The sequence below is a fragment of the Elephantulus edwardii genome, unplaced genomic scaffold (assembly GCF_000299155.1).
Source record: "Elephantulus edwardii isolate Elephantulus edwardi_28Jun2011 unplaced genomic scaffold, EleEdw1.0 scaffold00029, whole genome shotgun sequence".
NCBI lineage: Eukaryota > Metazoa > Chordata > Mammalia > Macroscelidea > Macroscelididae > Elephantulus > Elephantulus edwardii.
This window is the reverse complement of record NW_006399779.1, coordinates 2,736,162-2,759,387: the sequence shown is the minus strand read 5'-3', so window position 1 is coordinate 2,759,387 and position 23,226 is coordinate 2,736,162. Positions and strand designations below refer to the sequence as shown.

Genomic DNA, 23,226 nt, shown 5'->3' with positions numbered 1-23,226 from the left:
GGAAATGACTCGATGGCACATAACAATAACAAGAGTTTATTAATTAGAACAACCCATTCTTCAACCATGTTTGTTAATGGTAATTAGGTAAAATTAAATCATTACTTTTGTCACTGTTAGTAAAATAACAATTATTAGGGAAAAGCACGGGCATGAGAACATTTGTATGAAACACAACATGAATAAGGAATAGTGTGAAATACAATTTGTGCTACCATAATAATTAGACAAGTTGGGAACGGTACTATCAGAGCAGGGAATTACATTTTTTTTATTTATGGCTTCAATATTTTATTTCCTAAAGATGATAAAGAAATTAGTAATGTTCTATGATTGTTTTTAATCTGTAAATTCTAACATAATGCAACATTTTATGACTAACTTGGTAAAGTATGGATGTATAACTTTTATTCATAAATAAACACTAGGAAAGGAAAAATACAGTCTAGTGGTGGTAAAACAGAAATGGAAACTCACTGGTGAATCCGAGCTCGGCTGAAGGGGCCAGTATAGCATTCTGACTCCTCCAGGTCTGGAAAAGATGACTTGTCAAGAGCCATTGGATTATGAGGCAACCACTTCATAATATTTTTCAAACCCCTTTTCATCCTGGAAGCAAGTTAAATATTAGAATTAGATAAATTTGCATTTGAGAGTTACCATATATGACACATCAGTCCCACTGTTAGGTATAAACCTAGGACACTTGAAAGGATCAACACTAACAAATACCTGTAAACCAATGTTCACTGTAGCACAAGTCACAATAGATAAAATTGGGAAACAATCAAGATGTCCATAATTAGATGGCTGGATAAGCAGAATACAGGATTTACATACTGCAGAATATTTCTCAGTCATAAAAATAAACAAAGTTCTGATACTGCTGCAACGTGGAAGGACTTGAAGAAGAGTATGGTGAGTTGTTATGTTGTTTTATTGAGGCAGAACCAATCATGACTGACCTCTAATGGGTTTAAGAAGGCAGCTAAGGGCGCAGGATACTCCAGGGGAACAGCTGGTGGGTTTAGAGCACATGCTTTGTGTTGGCAGCACAGCTGCTTACAATAGTCAATGAGAAAAGAGCATGGGCAAGGTCTAATGGTGATTAATTTTTAAAACATAATGCATGAGAATGACTGTATGAAACACAATGTGAATAAGGAATAGTGTGAAACACAATGTATGCAAACTCTGTGGCAAAGCAATAGAAAAGAAAAAAAATAAATATTGTGTTATTTCAGTAATATAAATTTACAATAAGAAAATGCATACATATCAGATTAGAGTATAAATGCAAAGGAGAATATCCATGGTTGTTTGGGGTTTTTTTAGGTAAGTAGAGTTTCTGTCTGTGAGATGCAGATTAAGCAGTTTGTTTCCCTGAATTGTGCAAGTGAAAAATGTGGAATGGCAAACATGACAGAAACTCTACTAACTTAAAAAAAAACCAAACCAAAAACTGAAAAAACCAAAACACCATGGATGTTTTATTGTGTTTTAAATACACACACACACAAACACACACACACACACTTAAAAGAGAAATGACCACCACATACAATCAAAACTGTTAACTTTGGACAATGTAGAATTCAATTAAGTCAGATTTTGCTCAATGAAATGAAATTTTATTTAAAGCATTTGATGTATTTAATCTTATTTTATAGCAAGGGTCATGGATCTAGATTCATATACTATGTAAATGTAATATGTTTTCTTAGAATTATGCTTGTTAAAACAGAAAATCCTTTTTAATTGAAAAATATAAAGAATCTTTTCTTTTACTTTTCCATAATTTTTGGACTCATGTACTTATAACTTGTTAGTCAAAATTGTGTCTTCTAGGTTGCAACACCCCCATGATTCATCTTCAAGGATATGAACATGTACGGCCAAGCACAATCAATAAGAGTGCATCTAAATTCCAAAATCAATCTCCATAATAGTCTATGTGTTTCCTACTGCCAAAGGGGCCCTTTAGAGTAGTGAGAGAAGATCTTCACCCTGAAACCCACAGCGTCCCTTTTCAGCAGGAAGTAGCTAAGAGAATACGCCATCCCCTTTTCCTTATGACTCAGGGTGAAGTCTCTCTCAGGGAGGAGTGATAGGGAATGGCAAAGGACACACTGACAAAGAAGATTAATCAGAACTGGCTTTGACAAGCACTGTGGCATTTGGACAAGAACAAACTGGGAGGAGGGTAGAGAGAATAGTGTAACAATGAATAAATGGAAACCCAAAATCTCTGTAAATGTTTATGAAAATTAATAAAATATAGAAAGAAAAAAATAGAAAAATATAAAGTCGGTTAATATTTAAAGCTCTGCATATACTATCTTGTTTTTGTTAGGTGTTAATGAAGTGGCTCTAAGAGACAATACACAATAGTTAAAAACTCAGTCCATTCACGTACCATCCTGAGGATATCTGCTGTGCCATTGTAGCAATCTAACTCATTGAGAGTCTTTCTCTCCTTCACCAACTTTTTACTTTTCTAAGCTTAGTGTCTTTTGCCAAGGAATTGTCTCAGATAATTTGGAAATGTTATTGGGAGAGGCCAATCCAGGCAAGGGCACAGCACAGTAAGTCTCCTCTCAGATACGTAGATATTCTCTATGATCAGGAATTTTGGATTGCCATTATGAAAGCTAATGCTAACAGAGCCTAAAGTTAAATAACATCTGAGTCTAAGATTAGTAGATGATGGCACAGGACTGAGCAGTGTTTCACTCAAAACCACATAAATTTGACATGAGTCTGAGAAGACTGTGATGTCAGACAAATACTCTAAGTAGAAGGCAATCTAAAATCTTGTAATGTGATGCTTGGACCAGCTTCATCAGCTTCATATAAAAAACTCAAACAAATGAATTAGCTCAAGCCTAAACCCCAGGTTTATTAAGTAGAAAACTTCATTTTAATGAGATTATAAGTCCTCTTATGTTCTTGCTTAAATCATAATAGTTAACAAAGGACATTTAATTCTCAAAAAAGATGTGTGTCAGTGATCTCCAAAATATTTTAGAACTTAAGTGGGATACTTTCTTCTAAACCACTATTAGATCACAACAAATTGTGGCTCACCTTAAGAAGAATTAATCCCAGAACATTCAATTGTGCTCTGAACAGAACAAGGAAACACTGCATGGTTCAAGATCGGGAAATGTGTACATCATAGATGAGTCCTATATCCCTACCTTTTCAATCTATATGTAGAACAGATGATTCGGGAGGCTGGCCTTTATGTGGAGGAATGTGGCATCAGGATTGAAGAAAGACTCATCAACAGCCTGTTTTAGGCAGATGACACAACCTTTCTTGCTTAAACTGAGGATGATTTGAGGCATTTGCTGCAAATGGTGAAGGGCCACAGCCTTCAGTTATATATTGAATAATACTTAACATCAAGAAAACAAAGATTGTCACCACTGAGCTAATTGGCAGCAACATCATGACAGATGGAGAAGAGATTGAGATTGTTAACCGCTTCAGCTTCTTTGACTCCACAGTCAACAATCCTGGTACCTGCACCAGGAAATCAAAAGATAAACTGCATTGGGAAAATCTACTGTCTGGAACCTCTGCAGGGTACTGAAGAGCAATAATGTCAGTCTAGAGACTTAAGTGCACTTAATCCAGGCCATGGTCTTCATAATTGCTTGCTATGTATCAGAGAGCTGGACAATGACTAACGATGATAGAAGGATAAACCATGTCTTTAAGTTGTGGTATGAGAAGGATATTGGATGGACTGCAAAGAGAACAAACAGACCAGACCTCTGCCGTAGAGGGTGAAACCAGGCTGCTCTTTTGAGGTAAGGGTTTTGAAGCTGTCTCACATACTTTGGGAATATTTCCAGGAGAGAAAAGCCCAGGGAAGAAGGACATCATGCTTGGAAGAGTGGAGGGAAAGCACAAGAGAGGAAGACCCTGGATAAAATAAATTGACTTAGTGACTAAGACCATGGTAATAAGAGTGTCAGAGACAATGAAATTGGTTCAAGATAGAGCAGGTAGGTAGGATCACTATGAGTCAGAAGCGACTCAACGACACATAACAGAAAAAAAAATATTAAAATGCAGATACTGCTTCACTAAGCTTGATTGAGTCTGAGCTTATGCATTCCCAATTAGCTCCTAGGAGATGCTCATTCTCCATCCATGCGCTGAATTTAGAGCAACCAAGTTTAGCACAGGTTAGCAGTAAGATACCACATATGTCATTAGGATATTATTTGTGGAAATCTGACAGCAGAATATTTTGGATACAGCTTTCGAGAACAGTTAAAAATCAGTACTGTTGCTCAGGAGCTCTGGTGGCCTAGTCCACAGGGAGTTGTGCTGCTAACCCAAAGGGTGCCCCTCTCTGCAGCTCTAAATCCACCAGCAGTTGGCAGAAAAAGGTGCAATCTTCCCTGGGTGATTTATAGCCCCCCAAACTCGCGGAAGATCCACTTTAAAAATCTTAGCATGGTGGGAAAACAATGGTTTAGGAATTAAGAGATAAAGATTGGAGTGTTGTGTAAGCCAGTTACTGAAAGAGGGCCAACAAGTCCTTATAGCTTAAGGAACATGTAATTCTATCTGTCCTATTTCATTAGGTTGTTGGAAGGAACAAGTGAAATGAACCATTATGACTCACTTAAAAATACTGATGTCCTAAGCACTCAAGGCCGCATTATTTCTGACTAAATTACATACTTTTAAAATATATGTGAATTGTTTTTCTGTTTTGTTATTGGATACTTTTCCTCATCAACAGAAATACACAATAATATCTTTATTGTCTTCTCTCTCTCATACACACTCATAAACACACACACACACAAATATAAGGGAATATTTTTTTAAATAAGTCTGATAAGGAACTGTGATTAGGCCTGTATTTGAGTCCTAATTCTGACTCTTACTAGTTTAGTAAATTAATGGGACAAGGTATTTAATGCCTTTAATTTTAATTTATTTTCTCCTATTTTAAGTGAAGCAGTATTTTGAGAATAAAATGGGTTTCTGAGTGACACTTAGCAGAGTAGCATATAGTAAGCAGACAATGTGTGTTTTTGACAAAGATATTTTATTACCATTATTACTATCACTTCTAGGGAGCTCTGGTGGCACAATACTTGTTTAATTTAAAAAAAAAAAAACAACCCACAAAAACTAAAACCAAAAAACTGCTCTTGGGTATACTGTCACTATCTATTCTTTTATGTTGTTGATTGCCATAGAGTCTAGCATGACTCATAGCGACCCTATGAACAAGAGGCCTGAAGCCTTTCTATAGCTATTGACAGTTCTCCAAGTTCCCATAGTTTCCAGAGACATGTTGTTTAGGGAATGGATGCCACTCCTGCTTCCAAACCTGTCTTAAACTGGGAGCTCCACCAAACACTGTCCACCATGGGCAGCCATTATGGCATTTGGGATCCCAATGGCACAAGGTTCAGCATCACAGCAAACCCAGATTACCTCAGTGCAGCAAATTGACAGAGGACTGTGCAATGTAGAAGAATGTTCATCTAAAATAAAATATAATAGCACACCAAAATAAATCAAGATGCCATCAACACATCCAGCAGTAAGCAGGCACACAATGAGACAACAATCTGCAGTTGTAAAGTTGTATTATAAATTTAAAGTTGTATACTATTTCAACTGTTTTGACATTCAGAAATGTAGAAATCTATTTTGGAAATCTACTACATAGCAATAACTGGCCAAGACAAAGTATTAATATGAGAAATTACTATATTATATTATAAAACGGAGCATATTAGGCTAGTAAATAGGAAATATGACTTAAGAGTAGTCTTTCATCTTAAAAAGATGCCCTTTTAATTACTAATTCTTTTAATATCCAAATGTTTTGCAAATAATTCACAGTTTCCCATACAGTCCTACCAAATTTCTTTAACGTCAGCATTCTCTTATATTGTATTCACAATTATGCCTCAGATTTATAGTGGTAAAGAAACTTTCCTGCAATGGGTCTGTCATTCAGTGTCTGTCTGTGATATGGTTCTTCCTACTTTTATATTATTCTGACTTGTTGAATATTACAAGGTTCTTCAGTGTAGCTGATTCTACAACATTCTTGTGTTTTTGTTTTTGTAAACATAATTCCTTTGTAAAGAACTGGAACACAGCTAAATGTAATAAGGCTTTTGTTTGAGATCCCATTAAATCAAAGCTGATTTATTCCAGTGAAATTATACTAAGGTAATTCAAGTGAGAGAGTACTTTTGTTTCAAGTTTAACTGAACGTTTGACTGAGTGCCTTGTTGTGTTACAGTTTGTAAATTTGTAAAGGGCATCACTCAAGATTGAAAGACTTGAAGGACTTTTCAACACTAAAGGGAGAGCGGCAGTTTCCAATCAAGGAATAAAAATATGACTGCAACATTAGAAGATGCTGCATGGCCTTGGAAAACCAATTGATCATTCTGGACCCCAGTCTTTTCTCACCACCTTTGCCAAATAAAGTTTGATTGAGCCCAAATCTCTCTTCTGGGTCTATCATTCTATTGTGTCTTCATTAAGTCACTCATCATGGTGACTACTTATTTAAAAAATTAAAATCTCCTAAGATTTTACTTGCAATTAAAATCCTCCTTCTACATTTTATGATTAGAGGATTTCTATCAATAAAAATGGCATTGGTAAAAAGTCCCAAATGGTCAGATTTTAAATATTACTCAACTGATCATAAGTCATTTTGAAAGTCAACTGAAAAAATTAATAAAGTTTTTCTCCCATAAAACTACAGCTGTTTATATGTATATTTAAATGCTATTTTGTTAATTTTTTTTTCCAAATGATAATATGATCATAATAAAATTGTACATCACCCACCAACCTGCCCATTGATTTGCTCCTCCGGTCACTGTAATAGCATTTTTTCCTGAAAAATAGAAGAAATCAGGTGAGGAAAATAATTTAAAGACAAAAATCAAACTACTGCAATAAAAATTCAATCATTAAATATTTCAATGTTCTGAGTGTCCTATGTTAAGAAAGACTTTTGAGATAAGCCTGTATCATGAAAAATTGTGAGCTTATACCATTTTGAGAATTCAGTTTACTACAGAAAACTATATTTAATAAACATATACCTTTCTTTGAATAGGTAATTTTTAATTTTCTGTATTCTGCCATACAGTACATATTAACGAGGTCATTTGCTCAAATGTTATATAAAGCTACGCATCTGTTATCCATCCATTCATCTAAATAGACATACCACAGAAACTCTTAATGTGTCAAAAAATGTCCCTATATAACCATAATCATTTAGTTGGAATGAGAGTTGCACTCTCATGGAGTTTCCTTTTCTGTTGAGGAGATGAGTAATCAGTTAAAATTAAGTCAGACGATGTAGAAAACCAGAATGTGCTATGGAATTTCCTAAGAAGGAAATCTCTTAGTCTTTGTGGGTGTAGGAGAAGGGTGACAGGTACACGCTGCCAGAGAATGTGCTAGCTGGGCTACATGGTACAGAATAAGTGGGAGTGATTCTCTACTTAAAGCAAAGCAGTTAAGATATGCCATTCTATAAGAAAGTTGTTGCTAGCTGTGGTCAATGCAGACTCACAGTGAACCTACTATGTACAACAGAACGAAACACAGCTTGGTCTGGCAAAACTCTCAAAATCATTGTCATGTTTAAACCCATTGTACCAGCAACTGTCGGTGAACTTTGTTGGGAATTATCCATTGCACACATGATGTTCTTCTTCAGGAAGTGGTCCTTCTTGATAATAAGTCCAAAGTATATGGAAAGTACTCTTGCCATCCTTGCTCCTAAATAGCATTCTTGCTGCACTTTTAGAAAGATGTGTTTGTACTTTTAACAGGCTAGGGTATTTTCAAATTCTTCACCAGTGCCATAATTCAGGAGTGTAAATTCTTCTTCAGTTAGGGAGCTCTGGTGGCCTAATAGTCCAAATGCTTGTGGTTGATGTTGGTTGTTTTGTGTTGTTGAGTCACAACCAAGTCATGGCTGACTCTGGAGTAGATTTTCAGAGGCAGTTAATCACATGGGAGAAGAACGCACATTTTCCTCCCAGGAATCTCTCTCCCAGGGAGCAGCTGGTGGATTCAAACTACATGCCTAAGAGTTGGCAGTTCAGTTTCTGGTAAGAACCTTCCCTGAAAGCTCAAACGTACACAGTTATAATCCACCAACTGTTCTGCAGGAGAAGGGTGTCCATTTTCCTCTCATGTAATTTACTGCTTCTGAAAACCTGCTGGACAGTCAGCTATGAATCAGTTCAGATTTGACAGTACACAACAACAGCAAACCTCCAGAGCTTCCTTGTGTATTGCCAAGTCAGAAGGAACAGTCTCAAAGTCATTCTATGAAGCAATCACTAGCCTAATTACAAAACCAAGTTATTATCAAACTAGAAAGCTAACAACCAAAATCCCTCATGCAAAAATCCTTTTAAAAATCCCAGTCAATAGAATCCAATAGTATATAAAAAAAGAATGCCTCATGACCAAGTGGGATTCTTAACGTGATGTGCTGGGAACTAAAGGTACCAGGTTTGAATCCACCAGCTGCAGTGGAAGAATGATGGGCAATCTCCTTCCCTGAGATTTGTCACCTCTGAAAATGCATTGGAATATCACCTATGAGTTAGTTCCAACTTGATGAAAATGAGCTGAGTTGAATATTGCTATTTGCAAAATCCTACAACACCACTAATACCAATAATCCATGAATTGAGACATAGAGACACACAGGTAAAATATGTCTGAGAAAGCAAATGGGACTTCATCCATAAATACCAACAGTTTTGAGGGAGGAAATGTCAATACAGATATTTATATATGCTACAAATAGATCCACAAATATAGCATAGCATACAGTGACTACCAGCCATATTAGAAAGAAATATGTCCTGGAGAGGGTGCAGCCAGAGTGCTCTTGGAGGCAAGGTTGATGAGACTTTGCCTCACAGACTGTGGGCATGTTACCAGGAGGTGTTAGTCCTTGGAGAGGAGCATGGTTCTTGGAAGGGTGGTGGGCTGGTGAAGGAGAGGAAGACCCTCAGCCAGGTGGGTTGATGTACAGTGACTGCCGCAATGGGCTCTAGCGTGTCGGGAAGTGTGAGTATGACACAGGATAGGACAGAGTTCCAATCCATTGTTCGTGGGGTCACTATGAATCATACTCGACTCAACAGCATCTAACAATAACAATAATGATACAGAGGCAAAGTTAAGAAAACCCATTTACCACAAACACTTTCAGGGAATGAATTACTGGATTAAAAGTCACAGGATCATGGGCTAGAGGTTTACATAGTCCATAAAGTAAATGTTCTATACCCTAATTTGCTGAAAGCAAGTACAGCCTCCTCTGAATTCAGCTTGAATTTCTGGCAGTTCCCTGTTGATGTACTTTTCCTGTCATTGCTAGATAATATTTAGCAAGATTTTATTTTTATGGAACATCGATGAGATTGTTTGATAATTTCCATTATTGCATCACCTTTTTTTAAAAAAAATCATTTTTATTGTTGTTGCTTCTGTAAGTCAAGGCTGTTTAGTCAGCTTCAAAGTAATATTTGCTTATGTCCTAAACACTATCCCTATGGAAAATTTATGCCCTCAGCTAAGCATGAAAGCAAGCCAACTTAGGTATCTAATTTTAATACTGCCAGCAAAATCCCTCCATAGTTGCCAAAAATTTAATTTATGTTTGGTGGATAAGGACTCTGATTGCATCTTTCAAAGCCTGGAGGGTTTCAAATAACTAAGAAGTCAATCAATATCTCATATTTTAGCATGAATACCTTGTAGACTTCTCATCAGGTTTGAAGGTGTCAGCACTCTCAGAGTTGGGCAAGCACCGAAGCCAAGAAATTCCTCTGCATTTTCACATTGTACCTTAATGTTCTCTCATACGCTTTACCTAGTAACTGTTTTACTTGGTACCTTATTTACTCAAAACTTCTTTAACCCTATTTTAGCAACTGAGAAAGTATGCTGAGCTCCAAATTAGAACAAATGTTAATATCTGTAACATGAATTAATACTGTAGACATCGTACAGAAGTGTTGAAATGTACTTTGAGAAATGATAGAGGGAATACATCCTACACATAATACAAGACTCCACAAAAGGAGACTGATGTTCATCCACTTTTTAATTTGCTAGAGGAAAGTCTTTAAAGTTAGTAGTCTTCTTGCTTGCCTCATTTTTCCCTAGGAACTAAAGACAATGATAGAAATCTGAGGGAATTTCTTACTAAATTCTATGTTATACTATATTAGAGAATGATATTACTATATTTCTATATTTAAGGACATTACACATTTCCATTTATTGCATTCCACACAAAAAAAAACCAATAAAAAGAAGCTATCAACAAATATGAAATAAGAAGCAATCTTGATCTTTGGAATAATGCTATGTATGGAAAATTAAGATGACTGTTTACTATGCATGAAAGAGCTGGACAATGAACAAGGATGATAGAAGAAGAATCGATGACTCTTAGTTGTTATGCTGTAGAAGAGTATTGAACTGATAAGAGAACAAACAGGTCTGTCTTGGAGAGGATAAAACCAAGCTTCTCCTTGGAGGCAAGGATTTTTAAGCTCCTTCTCACATACCTTGGGCATGTTGCCAGGAGGGACCAATATTTGGACAAGGACATCATACTTGGAAGGGTGGAGGGACAAAGCAAGGGGAGAAAAACCCCAGATAAGATTAATTGACACAATAACTGGGGTAATAGGAGTAGGTTTGTCAAAGACAGTGAAATTGGCTCAGGATAAGACTGGATTCAGAACTATTGTACATAGGGTCACTAAGAGTTGCAAGTGACTCAACGGCACATAACCACAGCAATATATAGATTTACCCTGCAATAATATAAAGCAACCAGAGATCAGCAGATTATCACATTAGGCATACAAATTAAAAGAGAACAAATGCCCAGGGGAAAAAAATAAACATGGGAAGAAAACAGTTTCCTTTGCACAAAGTGCTACATTTATTTTTTTCTAAGGTATTTAAAATGACACATTTATCTCAATCTACATTAAAATAGAGAGAAAACGAAAAGTACCTGAAGGGCATCCTGATGTTCAGTCTTTCTGCATACTTGCACAGTGTGTCCCAAGGAATGTGAATTTTAATAAACATGATATCAGAGTTTGCAACCGCGGGCTACAAAGAACAGCAAAATAGGTCCTGTTATTGACAGTCAAAGCAGATAAGAAATCAGTCTACAATTTGGCTAAAGGGGAGCACATTGGACCATGGTTACTCACAAGTTATTGTCACTGATTTAATAGTCATTTGTATTTATGAAGAATGCATATTACAGAAAAAAACCTAAATAAAAACGTAATAATACCACTGTGATTAAGAAAATATTCAGAATAATATTTTTTTTTCTTATCATTCTTTTGAACCAGATAATTATCATGATTCTTAAGTGGAGTTCCTTGATTCATAATAAATAACTCACAGTGCAGGAGAGAAAGACCCTGGATGAGATGGGTTGATACAGTAACTGGGGCAGTGGGGGTTGGTGTGTTGGAATCAGGGAGACTGGCTTAGGACAGGGAAGGGTTCAGAGCTGCTGGACATGGGGTAGCTATGAATCACAGGCAACTCAACGTCACATAACAACAACAACTCACTAAATGACTAGTGTGGTATCACACATCACTCATGTTCACATTCTGCCTTAAAACAAAGAAACAGAAAATAACCCCTAGAAAGCTACTTCTTGAAATATTCAAATGTAGAAAGCTCACAGAGAAAGAAGCAAGTATGATTATGGTGGCCATTCTAGCACTGATAGGAGCTAAACATCTAAGGCTTCCTTCCATTTAGAAACATCTGCTAGGAAGCTACAGCTGGGTTCTATTATTGATGTTCAATTACTTCTCAACCAGATGGAATTTCTCCAGTAATATGCTAATTTTAAAAGCTCATTAGTGTGGAAGAACTGTATCCATTAATTTATAATAATGTTTTCAAATTAAAGAGATCAAGTTTTATATTTCTACACTCCTCAGTTCCACAGTCTAGATATGATAGTCATGTGAGCTTGTCAAAACAAGATGTCAAATTGCTATGACCAACTGTAATTTGAACAATGACAACAAGGGGACAGACGAGTGTGACTTCTACTAATTATGCATGGGGGAACTGCCCCCAGCATTAGCATCCACCACACAAAATTAATCCCCATTAGGACAGACATGTCTGCTCTTGTGCTTATGCACTTATGTACTGAGTTTAAAATCCATTGTAGAGACTTCACAGACAACACACACCATACTTAGAGCTACGGAGTTTTTTAGGGAAGTTGACAAGCTATGATTCAATACTTCAATTGAAGATACAATTCTTCAATGCAAATGGCTTCTCAAATACAATCTCTAATAAATTATAATTCAGTCAAAACCAAGACACAATCCTTCAAATCCAGAGAGCATCTCAACAGCAAGGTACAATCCCTGATCTCTGGCTCCCAATGACAGACAGGTGCAGCATTCCCTGCGTCTTCTTCTCGTGGTGGTGAAATTCCTGGTTTATGCCTCTGACTCTGCTTGATTTCAGTGAGACTAGCCAATCCTGTCATGGATTGACTAACAAACCCTTTTAGCATGATTTATGCAGCTGTTGATGATAAGGGTTGGGGAAGGAGATGTGTTTGCAGGGCAGGCAGAAGTGAGGCCTTTGGATCAGATAAAAAACAATGGCCTAAAACTTAGAACAACAGGCCCAGTACACCCCCCTAGCCCCCCACCCCCCCAACATATCTAAACAGCCTTATTTGCAAACAATGGAATAAGTAGAAGACAGCCTTGCCATTGGCCATATCTCCCAACATCTGCCAGAGTTTGTTCCACAAAGTATGTGAGAAAAGATGGGAGAGGAGTCTATGATCAAATACCTTTTTGAGATTCTGCTAGAGAATTTCAGATTTACTAACAGGTACATGTACTTGTTGGAAATGTCTAGGAATGGAAAGAAAGGTATGCTAAATTTCTAAACTTATTGCCAATGTAGCACTTTCCCTGTTCTTTCTTTATAGTCTAAAAAGAACTAGCATTTAACAAATAAATAAAATTTGAGAAAATACCAGAAAAAAGAGTTGCATATTGATTGAACTGCCAAACATTATCCTGACTTGTATTTATTTCTTGAAAGCTAACAGAAACAAATGACAATGTCCGAACAAGGAGTAAGCAGGGCTCAGATATCTTCGTCCTCCATCCCTACTCATCTTATCTACTGGCTTTTGAGGCCAACCCGAGGCTCACAAACATGAGCGATGGTTGGAAAAAATAAATGTTTCTATTTTTTTTTTATGAGCACTGATTCATGCAAACTATAATTTGTTTTAAAACATTTTTATCACTAATCTGAAAACTTATCACTAACAAAAGTAAAGGGAAACATTCTGAGGCTGTTATTACTGAACTGTCTTGAAAAATGTTCCAGACTTATCTGAACAACTTCTTTATAAGAGTTAGAGACAAACAAATGCATTTAAATGATACAAAACCATAATAATTTATTCATTAAAATCACTCACTCATCTAGGCCATTTTTCCTTATAATTATCCCTGCCTTATTCATAAAAAATTTCTTGTATTGCAAATGAAAGATCCTTAATTTAAAAGTATAGTGTTGGCTACTTGTAATTTAAATATCATTGATAACAATCTGTCTAGTTAAAAGACATCTTGACTTGGGTTATAATATTTATGAGACTGAGGTAAGATAAAGACTGAATAACCATAACCTGGAGAAATGCAGTAATGTTTGATCACTGCATTCATTCTCCTGAATGGTTCTATTTGGGGTAGGGGAGAGAAATGGATTGTAGGGTTCTCTATTCCGGAATAACCAGATCCTGGGGAAAAAAATGATTCCTCAGGAGATAAACCTTATTCTAGTCTCATTCTCCTCTAGAGACTCCTGATTTCTGAGACCTAGGTATATTGATCCCCAGGCTACAGCACATAAACTATAGTATGAATAAGAGTGAAAAGTATGTATGTGCACATGAGGAGAGATCTGGACAGACTTATTCAGAGTAACAGAAGCCAGGGAAAACTGGGTTGCTTACACGTGTGTTGTTACCTGATTGTTTTACCTTATATTCCATTTAGCAGGAGGCCGTCAACCTTTACTTTCTCTACTGCTCCCTTATACCTCGTATTAACCATCATCAGCTCTGACCTGAAATCTTTAAGTGCTTTCTAACTGAGATTATTTTTTCCCCTCACATTCTTGCCCTCAATGTTCTATTCTTAAAACAATGACCAGAATAATCCTTTAAAATATAGTTCGTTTCTTAACATTCCTGCCCCCCAAGGGATGCAGAGTGAAAGACACACCTTTCAAATGATCATTTACAAAACAGTCCTTAATTCTTGCTAACCTCTCTTACTACTCTTCCACTTGGTCACTTTAATTTCTCATCTGCCACACTCATCATTTGCTTGCCTTCTCAAGTCTACCAATAGCCCTTTGAGGTTTTTTTGTTTTAACTGTTCCTGTTACATGGATCCTCTTCTCCACAGATCTGCTTGGCTAAATCTTTACTTCTTTTAAATTTTATAGATATCACTTACTCATTGAAATATAAAAGGACCATCCTCTTTAATATTACTGTTTGCCTGCTACCCTCCTAATTTTTACCTGCTCTATTATTTTTCTTTAGTACTCATTATCTTCTAACAGGTCTGTTTAGGAGAGAGTGAAACCATGTTTCTCCTTGGATGCTAGGGTTTTGAAGTTTCATCTCACATATTTTGGGCACATAACCAGGAGGAACAGATCCTTGGAGAAGAACCTCATGCTTGGAAGGGTAGAGGGACAGCACAGGAGAGGAAGACCCTGGATGAGATGGATTGTTACAGTAACTAGGGCAATTGGGGGGGGGGTAGGTGTGTGAAAGTCAGTGAGACTGGCTCAGGACAGGGCAGGCTTCAGAGTTGCTGTACATCGGGTCACTATGAGTCTCAGGCAATTCAATGGCATATAACAACAACAACAACAGCAATGAATGTGGTCATACCTATGGTTATGTATATGCCTAGCGAGCACAAATCTTTTATTTATATATGTATATGGGTTTGGTTGGGAGTTCTAGTAGCCTAGGAGTGAGAATTTGCACTGCAATCCCAAAGGCATGTGGTTCAAATCCACCAGCTGCTCCAAGGGAGAAGGATGGTCAATTCCTTCCTGTATAATTAATTACCTCTGAAAACCCACTGAAGAGGGTTGGTTCTGACTCAACAATACACAAAACAATAGGTGTATGTATCCCAAGCACTGAGCATGGACAGCAAGACAGGCATTCAGAGTATACACTAAGTATTTGTTGGATGAATTATTTGATTTGTGAGAAAAAAAGTAATTTAAAATACTTATTCTTTGTAATTGGTCCCTAACCAAGAACCTCCCAGCAGCTCTTTGGGAGAAAGATGGACAATCTCCTCCCTACTTTAAACAGCCTGGGAAATTAATAGAGGGTCAGTTATATGCCGTTTCTGATTCCACATGAGAGAGAGTGAGTGAAGGAAGAAAATGATAGCAGAAAAAAAAAATCAAATGGGGACAATCACTGGGAAAAGAACATCAAACATGGAAAAACAGAGGGCCAGAGAAAGAGAAGATTCATGAGACTGATACTGTGACTGAAACAATGGACTTATGCACAGAGGAGATTTTAGGCATAATACAGGATACGAAGTTTTGTTCTGTTGTATAAGGGGAGCGATGAATCAGAGTTCACTCGATGTCCTAACAATAAGGAAAGTACATTACAAGAGGGCACAATATCAAGATTCAGACTAGCATCATTAACAGCTTGCTGAGCACTGATTAATTCATTCTTGTCAACCTTTCAGTTATAATAAAAAAAACCAAACCCTAAAAACTTCAAAAAGTGGGGGTGTTAAGAAGATAATTTCTGCATTATAATTATTCTACCTTCAACAAGTGAAATGTCAAGTGAAGTACACACACGCACACACAGAGAGCTAGGATATTTCTCAATTTGAGTGCCATTGTTTTATCAGTTTGCATGTCTTTTGTTATAACTCAATCTCAAAGTTCAGATAGCAAGGCGTATTTACCCATTTCTCTATTTGATATAAAGACAGAGACTGGGTGAGACAAAAGAAAGATTCTTTTCAAGCAGAAGGAACTGTCTCCTCTTCTAAACACCCCCAACTTGATTTCTCTTTTGTTATACCCCTACTAAAAAAAGTAATTTCATTCTCTCGAAGCTGTTGGGTGAGGGACTGGCAAAGACATGAGATGGTTTTGGCAGAGAGAAGGATTATATTCTCCCTCAGAACTGAAAGCTCCCAACTGGCACTATTCTGTTCAGCTCCGATGAAAGCAGGTTTCTTAGAGAGAACAAAACACCCACCACCTTCACACATCACATTATTACTTAATTATTCCACCCCAAATCCCCAAGAGGTCGAACACTCACTCTTAAGAAAGAAGGAAGCTTAAAAATGGTATTCCACCTCTGTAAATTGGTATAGGAGGATAAAAGAAAAAAGGGGGGCAAAAAAAATGGATGTGACAGCTCATGATTTTAAATAAAAAAGAGAGACACATTGCTGGTATCATCTGAAAATCTCCTTGGATTCAAAGCCCCTAAGCTAATGGTTACAAACTATGTACCAGTTCATTCACGGGGCTCTCAGACATGCATCGCTATCAGCTGTTGGTGTTGGTCAGGGACAACTGCCCACATCAACATGCAATTCAACAGGTATTTGAGACAGGATGTGTGCTAGGCTGATTCATTAGGATTTATTCTCATTCATTGGGTAACTACAATTTTTTTTTTAAAAAAAATAGACCTCTTCAAAAAATAGCCATTTTGCTGAATGCAAGTTACCAGATATTCATTCCCCTACATTGAGGTAAATGAACTATGATTCTTATGTCTAAATTGATCTGAAAATCACATCTAGTCATTTTATTCATCAACTTTAACTATTATTCCCTTTTGTCAAATGTCAATTCTCATTTTAATTCTTGAGTTTTACTTTTTTCCATCCTTCTTTCCTTTCTTCACTGTCCAGATTAATCGTCATTGTAAGTCCTCCTCAGGAACTCTGGATGCATGGTCTATAGAGAGTTTGCAATGCAAACCCAAAGCAGCATCTCTCTGGCAGTTTGAATTCTCAGGAAAAGAGCAATCTCATCCCATCTAGAAACCCCACCGATGGGTAGTCTAATTTGATATCAGTAAGTTTGAGGAATTTTTTTATGCATCATTTTATTTTCCTTGAGGGGACTTTGCAATCTTCTTGGATCATAGGTGAAGTTAAAGATGATATCTTGGTAAGTAAAATTTTTAATTGTGTCCAAACTTGAAGACTAATGAAGCCTGAAATCCACCTTGAATATAATCATCTTTATTCTTAAAAGTCACTGAAGCATCCTTTTAGTTTTGCAAATGTTAGTGAAGTGAAAAAGAGTATTGTTATTATTGTTATGTGCCATCGAGTCACTTGTAACTCATAGAAAGCCTCTATATACAATAGCTCTGACCTCTGCTCTGTTCTGAGCCAACCTTATTGTCTCTGACACACCTATCCCATTACCCCAATTACTGAGTCAATCCATTTCATCAAGGATCTTCCTCTCTTGTACTGTTCCCTGACCCTCTCGAGCATGATGTCCCTCTTCAAGGACTGGTCCCTCCTTGTAACATGTACAAAATATATCAGACAGAGCTTCAGAATCCTTGCCTCCAAGGAGCTGCCTGACTTCACCCTCTCTTGGATGAACCTGTTTGTTCTCCTAGAAGTTCATGGCATATTCAATACTTTCTTCAGCACCATAGCTCAAAGGCATCAATTCTCCTATCATTCTTAGTCATTGTCCAGCTTTCCGATGCATAGCAAGTAATTGTGAAGACCATGGCCTGTATCAGGAGCACCTTAGTCTTCACACTGACAAATTAATAATAATAATATTATTATTAATAATAATAATAAATTTTGTAGCAATCTATCTTTCCTAGGTATCTACTAAGGGCACCGATCCAATTTAATAAAGAGCTTCTATAATCTTCTACTTTGGAAGATGAAAATATCCCCAAACCTAGTTTAAAATGGACATCTATAATGCCAAGACCATGGAAAGACCATGGAAACCACCCAAATGTCCAACAACAATCAAATGGATTGAGAAACTACGGTAAACCCACATGATGGAATACTACATGGTATACAGGAATAATGATTTTGTAAATTTCTACCCAACTTGGGAGGGACTGGATAGCATTTTTCTAAGTGAACTAACGCAGTCCCACAAGGACAAATACTGTATAAGACCATTATTGTAGAAATAGATAACTAGTAAAACATGAATGAAAATCCAAGGGGGGGTGGTAGCAGAGGGGTGAAGATGAAGGGGGCATGAATCATGGGGTTGCAAAATTTGATGGGTGGAGGGAGGGGAGGGTAAAGTAAATGGGAAAGATCTGGTATGAATAAAAATGTATATGAACTTTTTAAGTAAACCAATATAACACAAAACTTTTATTTAAAAAACAACAACAACAAACCCAACAACAACAAAACAGACATCTTTTCTGGAGGACTCTGGCAGTTAAGACCTTTCCATTGTCAGGAAAGCAATTCATTTACCTCAATGGAGCGGAAAGAAGAAAGTGAGACACATTTTGAGGTGGCCTAGTTCCAATGAAACGTGAAGTTATGTGGTGTTTTATTTAACTGTGGAAAGAGAATCCTAAGCACATGTGTAAAAAGCTCAGTATAAAAAAGCTCTCTGTTCACAAATAGCAACAGACAAATGGATGCTGGTCTCCTGAGGACCAGTCCTAAGAACAAAACAACAAGAACATCTCCGCTTGCTGACGAATAAAATGTGAAGGCTCAGGAATGACTAAATTTCTCCTTAAAAGTAGAACAAGGATCCATCTTAAGAGAAACACTCAGCATTCTTGGTAAAAATATGAAGGAGCAGAGCAGAAGACGACTTAGAAGAAAATCTAGAGCTTTTGCCAGAAAAACAAAGCAGAAGCTGAGGCTGTGGGCTAAGTCATTTCTCAAACACAATTGTATAATTTTCATGTCTGACTCCTACAAACTGTATGAGTAATGAAGGTAGCAGGGAGGTTTATTACTCATTGGATCCCCAGCGGCTTGCATAACGTCTGTCTAAATTCTGTCTGCTAAATGAGTACATAGTTGGAGACATGTGGAATACATAGTTGAAGATATGTGGGCAACATAACAGTAACACTAATGTTAGAACTGCTACGAAATGTTATGGAAATAATCTGGGAGTGATTCATTCTGTGTTTATGGAGGAAAAAAATACAAGAAAATAAAAGGAGAATTCATAATATTTAAAAAAATACTCCTTGATTTAATTATCAGTGATACAGTCTGGTTTAAAGATTTTCAGAAGAAATATTAAAAGGAAACACACTACATTCTATAGAAAGTCAAGGTCAGAAATCCATTTGCCAGTTCTTAAAACTACCTAAGTTGTGTGTCAAACATTTCCACTTTTAAAACACTCAAAGCATTGACATAATTCTTTCAAGTTTTTAATAAAAATGGGAAAAGAAAGTGGTGTCTGTGGTATAACTCTTGCAACTCTTGCCTTCCACACAGATACGCAGGATGGATTTCCCAGCCAACATGTCCTAAGCACAGCTACCATGTACCAGGTGGTTGAAGTTTTGTGTTGCTATAAACTGAATGAGTTTCAGAGGTGCTTCTAGTAAAAGAGAAACGAGGAAGAAAATGCTCACAATCTCTTTCTTAAAATCAGCAAATGAAAACCCTTTAAATCACAATAATATGATTTTATTGTATATGAGACCACTCCAAGTACAGGTTAACATGAAGGCAGTTAACAATATCAATAAATATAATTCCTAGGGTCATAGCAAATTATGTATCAGTACATATCAACTGTTGTTGTTGTGTAACATAGAGTTGGAATCAACCCATAGCTGACCCTCCAGCAGGTTTTCAGAAGCAGTTAACTGCACGGGAAGAGATGGCCCATCCTTCTCCTGTGGAGCAGCTGGTGGCCTCTGACAGCGTGCCTTGGGGATTGCAGCATACTTTCTTGCCACTAGGTCATCAGAGATCTCCTATATATGTTCTAGGAATGGAGATATATATGTATATGTCTCTAATATCTATATCTATATCTAGGATATATATATTCTGATAAGAGAGAATTCCTTGGATCACAATAAAGTTATATATCATTATTTCTGATAGTGTACTTTTCTGCAAACTAACCAGAGGAGATTGATCTGAGAAGAAGAGAATTCTGAGGCTATATCTGCATAACTGTGAACACTCTATTCCATTCTTAGATATTTAGAAATATCTGTTTTAAAAATTTGTAAGAGCCATGGTGGTAACTTATATTAAGTTTTGAGCTGTGAATCTCAAGGCTGGCAGTTCAAATTCACCAACTGTGTGGAAGAAAAGAGCCCTCCCCGCCAATAAAGACTTAGAAACTCTAAGGAGGCTCCCTATGAGTTGAAAGAGAAGGTATTTGGGTTGAAAAACTAGCTAGACATGTAATCAAAGAATTCATCCCCATTTTACACCTTTATTGCTCTTGCTTTTCATAAAAATAGTTGTAATTTTTGTTGTTAGGTGTCATTAAATAAAGTACCCATAGAGACCCTATGAAATACAGAATTGAACCTGTTGTGATTCCTCCTAGTCTCTGACACACTTGAACTTATTACTGCAGTCAATGTGTCAACCCATCTAGTTAAGGTCTTGCTCTCTTAAACCATCCCTCCACCTTTTCAACCATGATGTCCCACTTGCATGAATAGCCTAGAACATTCCCAGAGTATGTGAGCTGAAGCTTGGTCATATTTGCCTCCAAATAGCACACTCTGGCTGCACCTTCTCCAAGGTAGATCTGTTTGTTCTTTTGGCAACCCGTGTGATATTTAGTACTCTTCTCCAACACCACAGTTTGAAGACATCAATTCTTCTTCTGTTATGTTTATTTACCGTACAGCTCTCAGAACAAGTGATTGAAAAGATCACAGTCTGCAGATAGATCTACGCTAATTCTCAAACTAACATCCTTAACTAATTAAGGTTAAGTAGTAGTAATTTTAAAAGCAAAACTAACACCCTACTTTAGAGTCTATTCTCACTCATAGAAACCCTTCAGCAGGTTTTTGAAGATGTATATCTCTATGGGAGGAAAGTGACCACCCTTCTCCTATAGAATATATTTAGAATTGAACTGCCAACTTTTGGCTAACTGCTCAACTAATATCACACTATAATACCAGAGCTCCTTGGCAATGACAGGATTTTCTCAAACACCTAATTGTCATTCCCCCTCCCCCTTCCCCTGTCAGTAGACAGTGGCTGACTAAACCTTAATGATGCAATTCTATTGTCCAGTAAGAAACATGAGTTGGTTTTAATGTACTGACTAATTAAGATATTCATAACACAATGGTAAATGAAGATTGAGCAACATTGTATGTATATCATTACTTCATATATGAAAAATGTAGAGTGGACACCTGGCAAGGTAAAACTGGAACGTTAAGAAGGTCATGAAAAGAAAGTTGTGATTTAGGAAAAGGAGGCTTTTTAGTTATTATTTTTATAATTCATATACATTGTGTGTCATGTATGCACAATATATAATCTTTAATTTATACAATATTTTGTTCATGTATATTATGTAGTTTTTCCTTTACAAGTTATTCTACTAATAACAGGTGCGTCTTGGAGAAGGTGAAACTGAGCTGCTCCTTGAAGGCAAAGATTTTGAACCTCTGTCCCACATATTTTGGGCACATGGCCAGTAGGGACCAGTCCTTGGAGAACATCATGCTTGGGAGGGCAGAGGAAAAGCACAGGAGAAAAAGAACCCAGATGAGATGGATTTACACAGTAACTGGGGTAATGGGGTTAAATGTGTCGGGGACAGTGAGATAGGGTCAGGATAGGACAAGGTTCAGAGCTATTGTGCATAGGGTCACTATGAGTGGCAGGCAACTTGATGGCACAAAACGACAACTAATAACTACATTCGTGTAGTGTACATGCCAGCTACTTCGTGCCTCATGTACTAATATCGCCCTTTTAGATAGCCAGTTTATGATTTGCCCATCCCTATCAAACTAGTGCACTGGAGGCCTAGAGGCAAGAGGCTACACGACAATCCTAAAGGCACGAGTTGAGTTCCTAATCCACCCACTGCATCACTGGAGAAGGATGGACAATCTCCTCCTGTGCAATTAACTGCTTCTGAAAACCCACCAGAGTGTCAGCTATGGATCCGTTCTGACTCAATGGTACACAATAACATCACGTAAGTTCTCTGAGACAACAAGTATGTCTCTTTTGCTGAAGAATCGTGTTCAACCTGGAAACTTTGAGCTTCTGTATCCACAAGGAAAGTCTAGTCCACACCAAGCTTTCAGGTTGCAGCAATGGACCCTAGTTCACTGCATGGATCACTTTCTCTTTATCTGGCTGGTTTCTAATCAACTCATCCCAAGCCAAATGGAAATCAGCTGTGAGCTTATGAGTTTCTCAAAGGCAGGAATCCACATTCCAGACCTGCTGGCCTGTCTGCCTCCTCCCTCAGCCCTTGCCCCCACTTAGCACCATGTAAACAAGCCAGGGGTCTTCAAGAGCACCTGCTCCTCAAGCCAAACAATGCTCGCCTGCTCATCCACACATTTGTGCCTGTTTGGTGGGCACAAAATAAGGCTGTATTTTGAAAATTTCTACACTGAAGAGGTTTTTTTCCCCCCCGTAAAGTGATTCAATAAATTTGGGTTTTCAATCCCAAGAAGGAACCAACAGAAAATTAATGAGAAGCACAAATCTCTCTTTTCTAGAGTTCATTTTTCCAATAAGCAATGTTTTTTTATTGTTTTATTTGAAAAATAATTGTTCTTTAAAGAACATTTAGCAAACTCTATCATACAAGAAAATGGCAAAGGGAAAATTACTCATGATTATATCATTAAAAGACTGATATTAACAATTTGATGAACTCTTCCAACATTCTAATTTTTTGCATCATGGGACTTCTTATTTTACATAATTATAATAAGTTCTCAAGGTTTTATAGTTGAAAAACAGTCAAAATCTTTGAAAAATAGATAACTTTGAAATACATAGAATTAAGATAGAATTAATATATAAATGGAAC

At 37.0% G+C, this 23,226-nt stretch overlaps 1 protein-coding gene across 1 annotated transcript in view; it reads right to left on the bottom strand.

The window, feature by feature from the left end:
• ANO3 (anoctamin 3) overlaps positions 1–23,226 on the bottom strand; it is a 376,853-nt gene that overhangs the window by 132,114 nt on the left and 221,513 nt on the right. Inside the window, exons 6-8 of the mRNA XM_006883709.1 lie at positions 11,084–11,184; positions 6,860–6,904; positions 478–609 (exon numbers count right to left, since the gene is read on the bottom strand). Of these exons, the coding sequence (XP_006883771.1) occupies positions 478–609; positions 6,860–6,904; positions 11,084–11,184 (278 nt within the window). The remainder of the gene's footprint in view (positions 1–477; positions 610–6,859; positions 6,905–11,083; positions 11,185–23,226) is intronic.